General features: G+C 42.2%; 1 protein-coding gene across 3 annotated transcripts in view; it reads right to left on the bottom strand.

Moving 5' to 3' along the window:
* Eps15 (epidermal growth factor receptor pathway substrate 15) overlaps nucleotides 1-9,382 on the bottom strand; it is a 97,658-nt gene extending 88,276 nt beyond the window's left edge. For all 3 annotated transcript variants that reach the window (XM_021160620.2, XM_029476001.1, XM_029476002.1), the window contains exon 1: nucleotides 9,198-9,382. In XM_021160620.2, coding sequence (XP_021016279.1) covers nucleotides 9,198-9,230 — 33 coding nt within the window. In that variant the 5' untranslated portion in view covers nucleotides 9,231-9,382. The remainder of the gene's footprint in view (nucleotides 1-9,197) is intronic.
* Nucleotides 9,383-10,389: the final 1,007 nt, after the last annotated feature.

The raw sequence follows: 10,389 nt of genomic DNA, 5'->3' as shown, positions 1-10,389 counted from the left end.
TGGGGGAGAAGGGGGAGGGTATGAGGGACTTTTGGGATAGCATTGAGGAAAATATATAAAATATATTTAAAAAAAAGTTCATCATCTTATTGACTAACTTATTTAAACTAAGATTATTCTCACACAAGATTACCCTGAAATGCTTTAAATAATGCGGGTATCTATATGCACTAACACAGAACTTCCTATAACAAATAAACAAATTATAATAAAGTTGTAAAACAGCAGCTTATCAAAATAACTTTTAAAAGATACATTGAGAGAAAGAAGAAGATCATTATAGAAAGTACACATAGGCACTCATGCACACACACACACACAAACTAGCAAGAATACCTTCCTCTGGGAAATGGAATAAAGGCCTTGAGCAGGTAGTAAACTAGTGTTAATTGTATTTTTTTTCATACCTAGATTCATGTTCCCTTTTATTTCTGATGATAATAATATGAGCCTCAATAGCCTCCAATTCAAAGTAATGATAATAATAGCCTGGTTCATTCAGTTATTATAAAGATCAAATGAAAGAGCATAAAATGCCTTGTAAATTATAAACCAGAAAACAAAATTATAAATTATTCTTCAAACTAAATTCTCTAAGTCAATAATAATAATATTAAACATTATCATCATTTCTTGGATCAATTTCTCTAAACACAATGATTAGACTATTTAAAATTAAATCTACTAGATATAACAATGTATGCCTAGCATGTGCAAAGCACATACTAGATTCTTAGCAATACACTCAAACACAATGGAATACATTAAATTAACTTAACTTAAAGAGAAGGGGGTGTGGTTCAGTGTTAGAGCACTTGTCTAGCATGCTTGAGGCCCTCAGTTTTATCATCAGCATTTAAAAGAAATTTATTTCTATACTAAGGATACCGGGGATATGACTCAGTTGGTAGTGAGAATCCACTATGGTATCGAAACAGCTACAGTAGTGCAAGATCCCAGAACTGAGGGGAAGGCAGGAGGATCAGAAGTTCAAGGTTATCCTTAGTTATGTAGGCCAACATGGGATAAATGAGACTCTGCAAGAAGATGGAGAGAGACAACAACAACAACCAAAAAAAAAAAAAATCTAAGTGTGGTGCAATCTTAGAATAGTTTTACTTTGTCAGTTTAAGTAAATTTTCAAAAGTGTAAATATAAAAGTGCTAAATCAGTTGCAAACAGAAGGAATACATATGCACTATTAAAAGTGAGTTGGGAAAAAAAAAGTGAGTTGGTTTTGTTTTTGTTGTTGTTTTTGAGACAGGGTTTCTCTGTGTAGCCCTGGCTGTCCTGGAACTCACTCTGTAGATCAGGCTGGCCTCGAACTCAGAAATCCACCTGCCTCTGCCTCCCAAGTGCTGGGATTAAAGGTATGCACCACCACTGCCCGGCTAAAAGTGAGTTGATTAAAAGCTATAATTAATGATATTATAAAATTCTAAGTGTTTTGTCTTCTAGTCTTCTTCCTATTTATGTTTAACGGAGGGATCTCTGTGAGGCTATTTTCCTACTTTTGTTTCCAGAGTTACAATTTTATTAAATGTAAAACTTACAGGAAGTTTTTATATATCTTTGGAACACAAGTAAAGTGCTCTAATGAGCATGTAAAATGAGGCAACAGGAGACAATATACGAGAACCTTTTACTAACATTAGCTTGTAAACAAATGAAAACAGAGAAAGACACTCAATTAAGAGACGACTGGACAAAAACCCAACTGGTCCTAATTATTTTTAACTAAAGCAATCCTTCCCAAGTGTGAACATTCCAAACCATTTTTAAGAATAACTAGCTGTCTACTGAGTAAGCAGAAATCTGAGTATGCTGGGTATACTCAATATAACTAGTACAAGAGGCAAAAAAGAAAACATTATAATAGAAACTCAAATCTGTCACATTGAGTAAAATATTCCTTTTCTGACTGTGAAAGCAGGTTGTAATTCTCAAACTCTACCCTCTGTTTATTGTCATAATTGTTACATTGAAGCAATTGGTATGTTTACTAACTAGTACATGTAATGGTTTTGTTTTTAGACCCCCACCTCGCCAGCCCCACATTCTGGTTTTTTTTAATGAAATTAAAAATAAACATCAAAATGACACAAGCCTATAATATCAGCAGCACATAGGAGACTGACCATCTTACAGTACAAAGAGAGACCAACTATCAAAATAAATGAATAAATAAATATCAGAAACTTAAGTTGTGGTATACTTTCCCCTCCAGTTTCCAAAATTTCTGTAACAAAATTATATCATTATTAAAACTGAAAAACAACATCAAAACTACATATGCCAGCATCTTAAAAGCTGAAGCAGGAAGACCACAAAGCATTTCTATACCATTTATTGCATTTGGGGCCTCTGGATTTGATTTGGGAATTTTGCTGTTTGTTTGGGGTGTGAGTTTTGGTTTTAGACAGGGTTTTCCCACAACCCAGACTAACTATGAACTTGCTATGTAACCAAGGATGACCTTGAAATCCTGATCATCCTTCCACCACCACTCTGTCTTTGTTTTGTTTTTTTAAGATAGGGTTTGACTATGCTTCAAAGCCTGGCCTAGAACTCACTATGTAGCCAAGGACAGCCTCAAATACATGGTTCTCCAGCCTTAGCCTGATAAAGTACTTATTGTTTTTAGGTCATACAGTAAGTTTTTGGTTTGGTTTGGTTTGGTTTGGTTTGGTTGTCTGTTTCTAAAGTCACAATTTACAAGTACTTCTGGGTTAAAGTGCTTGTTGTAAGCCTGAGGACCTGGATTTGATCCCTAGAACCATATAGCAGGAGAGAACCAATTCCCCAAAATTGATCCACAGGCATCTAGCTTGAACACATAGAAAATAAGTAAAGTTTTAAAAACGTCATTATAAAAGATAAATCATGGCTGGGCCTAGAGACACATTCCTTAATCCCTGTACCCAGAAGACAAGAGGAGGTTATCTAAGTTAGAGGCCATCCTGGTCTACACAGTAAGATCATGGCCAGCCAGTACTTCACAGTGAGAACCTGTCAAACAAACAAACACAAATAAAAAACTAGACCATGGGTTTTAGATCAGTGGTAGAACTGGACTCAACATGCACACACAAAGCTGTGCACACCCTCAAAAAAAACGTTATATACTAAGATAAGAAAACTTCAATTTGGGCTGGCGAGATGGCTCAGCGGGTAAGAGCACTGACTACTCTTCTGAAGGTCCTGAGTTCAAATCCCAGCAACCACATGGTGGCTCACAACCATCCGTAATGAGATCTGATGCCCTCTTCTGGTGCGTCTAAAGACAGCTACAGTGTACTTACATATAATAAATAAATAAATAAATAGAAAACTTCAATTCAAGCTGAACTGCCTAATAAGTATTTAAGATATTAATCATACCATATTTTGAAAAATAAAAAGTTCATAATGAAGTACATTAATATACTCACAGCTTATCTAGGTTCTGACAAATGAATTAACGTCTTAGCAAAATTTGTTAATAAAATTGGTAACTGCTATGTTTCAAAGGCTAAGTTTTCTTTTGGAGCTTTTTAAATGTGTGTGTGTGTGTGAGAGAGAGAGAGAGACAGAGAAAGACAGAGACAGACAGACAAAGAGAAAGAGACAGAGAGATAGAGAGAAACAGAGAGAGAGAGACAGAGTGACTGATTGATTCATGTGCATGTACCCTTGTGCACACACATGCAGAGGTCAGAGAAGGATGTCTGGTGTATTTTTCTTTGGTACCAGAGCTGCTTTCCTCAACAGACTACCAAGCTGAGCATCTTTCCTCTCAACGCCCAAGATCTCTGTGAGTGCTTCACAGTGTTTCAGGCTGGCCTCAAACTCAAGAGTGCCTCCAGGTGCTGAAATTAAAGGCAGGCAAAAGTTTAAAAAGAAGTTGTGCTGGCTAGTTTAATGTCAACTTGACACAAGCTATAGTCATCTGAGAGGCAGGAACCTCAGTAGAGAAAATCCCTCCATAAAACTTGGCTGCAGGCAAGCCTGTACGGTATTTTCTTAATTAGTGATTAACGGGGGAGAGGGCTAGTCCGTTGTGGAAGGGGTCAGTCACCCTTGAGCTGGTGGTCCTGGGTTCTATCAGAAAGCAGGCTGAGCAAGAGAGTAAGCAGCATCCCCTCCATGGCCTCCAGGTTCCTGCCCTGTTTGAGTTCCTGTCCCGACTTCCTTCATTGATGGACATTTCCTTCACTGATGTGGAAGCATCAGCCAAATTAACATCTTCCTCCCCAACTTGCTTTAGGTCATGTTGTTTCATCACAGTAATAGTTAACCCTGAACTAAGACAGAAATTCCTAGGCCAGGCATGGTGCATACCTTTACTCCCAGCCTTTGGGAGGCTGAAAGCAGACTGACCTCTGTTAAGACCAGGCCAGCCTAGGCTGCACAGATAGAGTTATTGAGGAAACAGCCAATGGTAGAGTGGTTGCCTAGCATTCTTAAGGCTCTAGGTTTTATACAAAGTGTTCAAACAAAAAGAAAGAAAAGCAAAGAAAATGCTCAAAAACAAAAAGAAAGCAAAGAAAGTGCTCAAAACAAAAAGAAAACTTTACTTGTCCTTTCTATAATCTACAAAAAAAGCAAAAATTGGCTCTTTCTCAATCAAATTTTCCCCTTTCTTTTTCTTTTGCTTCCTCCAACCCTTCCCATGTCCAGTTTCTCCCCTCAAATTCATGGCCTAATTTCCACAAGCTGTCCTACGTCCTCCACATGCATGCCATGGCATACACACACACACACACACACACACACACACGAGTAAATATGTAAGTACAACCTGCTGAGTTCATTTAGTATGGCTTGTACATATGGTTTTTTTTTTTGGGGGGGGGGGCTGATGACCTAGAGTTAGATAACCAGTTAGGAGTTCATCCCTGGGAAAAAACTGATTCTCCCTCTCTCTGCATTCAATAGCTGCCTGCAGCTCTCCATCTAGGAGCCAGGACTGTTTTCTGTTTTTTCATACAGACACTCTCTGTAACCCTGGCTGACTTACAACTTAACCTCGTTGCCATTCTGGCCTCACATTCACAGTAACCCTGCCTCAGATTCCCATTTGCTGGGATTAGACTGAGCCATCATGTAGGATTTGGATTTTACTTATCAACAAGAAAAGTGAAAACAACTGAAATGAGAAAAAGTAAGGTTGGGCAGCACTAACTACAATGAGAAAACCAACACTTCATCAGGTATTACAAAATAAAAATGTTAGAGCTGGCAAAGTATTTAGTAACGTTTAAAGCCCTCTATTAAAATTTAAGCTCCATGCTTTTTGTCTTTAAGCTTCAAAAATTTTTATTTTGTTAGTATATTCTACATAGCTAATTCTTGGCTGATAGTAAATGCTCAACAATATTTGTTGGCTAATATTTTTTAATATTTATATGTATGGGTGTATCTGCACCTACTAAGTGCTGTGCATGCGGAGGCCGGGAGATGGGCCTGGATCCCCTGGAACTGGATTTACATATGGCTGTTAGCACACAAGTGCTGGGAACTGAACAAGGTTCTCCTAGAAGAGCAGCCAGTGCTCTTAACCACTGTGGATCAATTTTTAAGGCAAAGAAAGCAGAGACCTAAAGATTTTACTCCTATCTTCATTAGGATATTACTCATACCATATTTATTGGCAATGCTAAAAATGGCACTCATAATCTAGTATTCTATCATCTCTAGAAGACAAAACTCAATTTCAATCTTTAGTTAAGAAAGAGTTAGAGGAGTGTTTGGCAGGCATTCAAAAGGCAAGGGAAACATAAACTAAAACATTTTTCACTTTTTTCTCTAATTCGTTGCTTTAGTTAAAATGATAAAAGGCCAAAAAACTAAAAAGCCAACCTTAATACAATGTGTTACATCTAATACTTAATAAAATATTTACAGAAGCAGGCATAGCAATGCATGCCTTTCATTCCTGCACCTGGGAGGCTGAGGCAAAGTAATCTCTGTTGAGTCCAGATCAGCATGGTCTACATAGGGAGTCCAGGACAACCAGGTCTAGAGACCCTGTCTCAAAAACAAATACTCTCTCTCACACACAGAGACACACTGGCTGGCTGAATGAATGAATGAACTAACTAACCTATTCCAAAATGATCATTACCAGAGGCAGAAACTAGCATCCAGTTACTTTAACAGGTTTGGCATAGACACAAGATTTATTTCTTCCAAATAAACAGAGGAAAAGAGATGAAATTTAAAATGTCCTTTGCTGGGCCCAGTAACACACATCCATAATCCCAGCTTCTTGGGAGACTGGGGCAGAAGGATCACTAAGTCTAAGAACCCAGACTAGAATGACAACATAGCCATACACTTTGAACCTTCCACATGCCTACCTTGAAGAATCTCCCACTTGAGTATACCATATCTAGCTCTGTGTTAGAAGAGCAGAAAAGAGAAACACAAGGTAACATAAATAAGTCAATAATGAATGTGAAACCAAACTACACCATTATCTGACTTAGTTCAAGCAGCTAAAACTTTTTAAACAAAAAGTGTGAGGAACTGAGGAGATGGCTCAGTATATAAAAACACTATGTAACAGGAGGAGTAGAATTCAAATCCCTAGTACCTACATAAAAACCTAGCACGACCAAGCATGCCTATAACCCCAGCAGTGAAGAGCAGAAACAAGCTGGCCTGCCTAAATGACAAGCCCTCATTCAAGGCTGCAAGGTAGACAGTGATACAGGAAGACACCTGACATTCTCCTCTAGTCTCTTCATGCACTCCAACCAGCACATGCACACTCATATGTGTGCAACACACACACACATGTTAAAATCAAGGACTGGAGAGATGGTTCAGCTCAAGTTAATAGCACTTGTGGCTCTTGCAGAGGGCCCAGGTTCGGTTCCCAGTAGCCATATGGTGGTTTATAACCATCCATAACTCTAGTTCCAAGGGATTTGACACTCTCTTCTGTCTTTATGGACACCAGACATGAATGCGGTATACATATATACATGCAGGCAAACACTCATACACAAATTAGTGATTATATCTAAGAACTACAAATCTGCTAAGTTTGAAGGAAAAAGATACATTAGTAAATATTTTAAAAACTTTTTTCCCTGTGCCTTTATAATGTCTCACTACATCTTAGTATTTTAATATCTAAATATTTTAAATTGACTTATTTGAATTATCAATTTAAGTTCAAACATGAAATACTAAAGAATAATTTCCCCTTAATGATTCAGCATTTACTCTGGATACATTTTAACACCTAAATATACAACCACAAGAACATATGCAAATTATGAAAATGACTACAAAACTGAGAGCCTGAAGCAAGTTTCCAGAGATAAGTGATCCTAAACAGAAACTAAAAACACAGTACAATCCAAGAAGAAAATAAAGTAGGTACACAACCAAGAAGCAATTCTACAGAAGTCTTCAAGGGAACAAAATCTTTAAGAGGGGGTTCGGGGGAAACTACCAGAATTAGCCAGCAGAGTCAGAATACAAGTGCCTGCCAACAGAGATCATGTTTAAGGCAGGTCACTATCTAGACTCAGAAAGCCAACACCCAAAAGTCAATGTTTCCATTCCTCAAATGTGAGTTTCAGAAGGACCCTTCTAAACAGATTCATGACAAGACTGGGCCATCTTAAAAGTTCTTCCCTGTTAGATGCAAGTCAAAACACAAAGACCCACAGGAAATAAATTTGGAAATGTAAAGTTTATGTGGTTATTCCGAAAGGCTCTCTTACCTGCGGGGTGCCTGTGTGTGTGCACTATAATACACACACATACAGTATATATAGAATCACTTTTGCTGGGGATATGGCTCAGTCGGTACAGGGCCTGTCTAGCCAGCATGAAGCCCTGAGTCTGATCCCTGGCGATGAATAAACTTAATATAGTGGTACAGTCCACTTGGGAGATGGAGGAAGAAGGATCCAAAATCAAGGTCATTCTTGATATTCTTGATTACATAGTGAGTTCAAAGCCAGCCTGATCTATTTGAGACCCTGTCTCAAAATAAATAAGTAAATAAAATTTCCACCCTGGCTCCTGGGGAAAATACTTTTCTATCTCCAAGTTCTAGGAAAGAAACACCTCAAGACCTCTTTATCATACCATAGAAATAATCTATTACCCAAACACATGCCCTGCCTTATAAGTAGAGGCAAATCTAGGCCAAGGAGACAAGATGGCAGGGAGCTATCACAGGGCAGGCTTATCGATAGGCTGAGGTGGGCTTCTGCCAGGGAGTACACAGCCACCAGCTCTGGAGAAGGCAAACTTCTGGGCAGTGAAGATGAAAGGGACTGGCAGGTGTTTGGTACCTCATCCCTCCTGGGTGTCTTGAGATGACTACGCTTGGTTTTACAGAAACGGAGAACTCAGGCTCTCCTAAGTGAGTAATGTTTAGATGTTTCCCTCCAGGATGGGGCTCTGAAGGAAGAGAACACTTTAATAATAATAATGATGATGATGATGATAAAGAGGCGAGATTCCGAGAACAGCTTTTGGTCGAGATCGTCCCAGGACAAAGTTATCTCCCCGGTGGTTCCGGGCACCAGGGAGGAAAGAGGCGCCCCACCTGCAGAAGGCTGGCACCGTGACCCCTCGGACGACGATCAGAGACGGGCCCCCTCGCGGGTGGGAAAGTCTGCAAGGGGATCTGAGCAGAAGTTAACCTGCCCAGGAGGCGAAGGCGCGAGTGGGTCAAGTGCCCGGACAGGATGCGACTTCTGGAAGCCAGGCTGACTTGAGGGAACTGAGGGGAACTCGGCAGTCGTCGCTCCGGCGGACCGGAGCAGAGCGAGGCTGAGGGAACCCTGCCCCGCCGAAGTCGAGCCTCGCATCGCCCGCGGCCGCTGCCTCGCGTGAGCCCCACCGGAGCTCACCTGGCGGCCGTCAGGCCCGGAGGAGAAACTTGCCGAGAGGGTGAGCGCCGACGGGACCAGGAGGAGAGCGGCGCGGGGACCCGCGGCGGGGGCGGCGGCCGGGTGGGAGCCGCGCGGGGCGGAGCCGAGAGCCCGGCGACCCGGGGCGGGGGCGCGGCGGCCGAGGCTCGCCGCTCCCGCTCCCGCTCCGACTCGGGATGGCGCCCGCACTCCTCACACGCGCTCCCACCGTGCGGCCCGAGGGCAGCCGCCGCGCCAGCGCCCCAGAGCGGTGTGGGGGAGGGCCGGGGAACCCCGGCGGGTCGAGCCGGGCCGACCGGCGGGCGGCGTTACCTGTGTCAGGGAGAGCTGGGCTGCCGCAGCCATGGTGTTTCCATCATGCACGGGAGGGGAAGGAAGGACGGACGGACGGGGGCCCGGGGCGGGAAGGAGGCGGAGGGACAGGCCGTAGGCGAGGCCGGCGGCCGGGCGTCTCCCCGAACTTCGACAACTTCCCTCCTCACGCCGTCCCGCCCCGCCCCGTCCCGCCCCGCCCCGCCGGCCTCACAGGCCGTGGCGGCGCGCAAAGCCCGGCGCGGGAGTCTGAGCCGCGGAACCAGGCCCTGACCCCGGCCTCCCTGGAAAACCCGGTGCGGATTGGACTCTAGAGTGGACGGGCAGCGGAGGCGGCGCCACAGAGACCTGAGTTTAGGCAGGACACCCACCATCCTTCTTCCTGGGCTGCTGTTCTCTGTAAAGTGCGGGGAGAAATAGACCCATGTCCAGGTGGGTTGTGGGAACTAAAAGAGTAATGACAGGAGCGGTTTAGTAGTAATAATATTAAATAATTCTGATTGTGTGTGATTCGCTCTGCACTAAATGCTTTTGTTTGTTTGCTGTTTGTCTAAAACAAGGTCTCTCTCTGTGTAGCCATGGCTATCCTGAAGCTCACTATATAGACCAGGCTGGCCTCAAACTCACAGAGATCCACTTCCCTCTGCCTCCAGAGTGCCGGGATTAAGGGGACGTACCACTACTCCAGGCCTAAATACTTTTTTAAAAAATTGCATGATTAGGGGATTTGAAACAGAAAGAAGTTATACAAATGAGGATGGTGAAAGCCAGCCAGGCATGGTGGCACATACCTTTAATCTCCGAGAGTCCCATGCCAGCCTGCTCTACATAGTGAGTTCAAGGATGCATAGTAAGGCCCTGACTGAAATAAAAAGAAAAGGACCTCCCCTAAAAGAAAAGAAAAGAAAACAAAACAAAAAAACTCTCTTACTTGAAGTTTAAAAACTAACTAGAAAGCTGGATTACAAATCTTTCTACCTGCTATCACATTGATTAAGAAGGCATGTAAGTCCTTCTAAAGTAAAAATCTTGGGAGCAAGAAGGAACTGCTTGCCTTGCCTGCTCCCTGTCCTGCCTAGACTGTTGAATTAAAAAAAAAAAAAAAAAAAAAAAAAGGCAGGTGTAGGGCCACAGTTGAGTTCAGTGGTACAGTGTGTGTATAAAGTCCCATCTCAAATTCTTTTTTTTTTTT

The sequence above is a fragment of the Mus caroli genome, chromosome 4 (assembly GCF_900094665.2).
Source record: "Mus caroli chromosome 4, CAROLI_EIJ_v1.1, whole genome shotgun sequence".
In the NCBI taxonomy this organism is placed as follows: Eukaryota; Metazoa; Chordata; class Mammalia; order Rodentia; family Muridae; genus Mus; species Mus caroli.
This window is presented reverse-complemented; position numbering and strand designations above follow the sequence as displayed.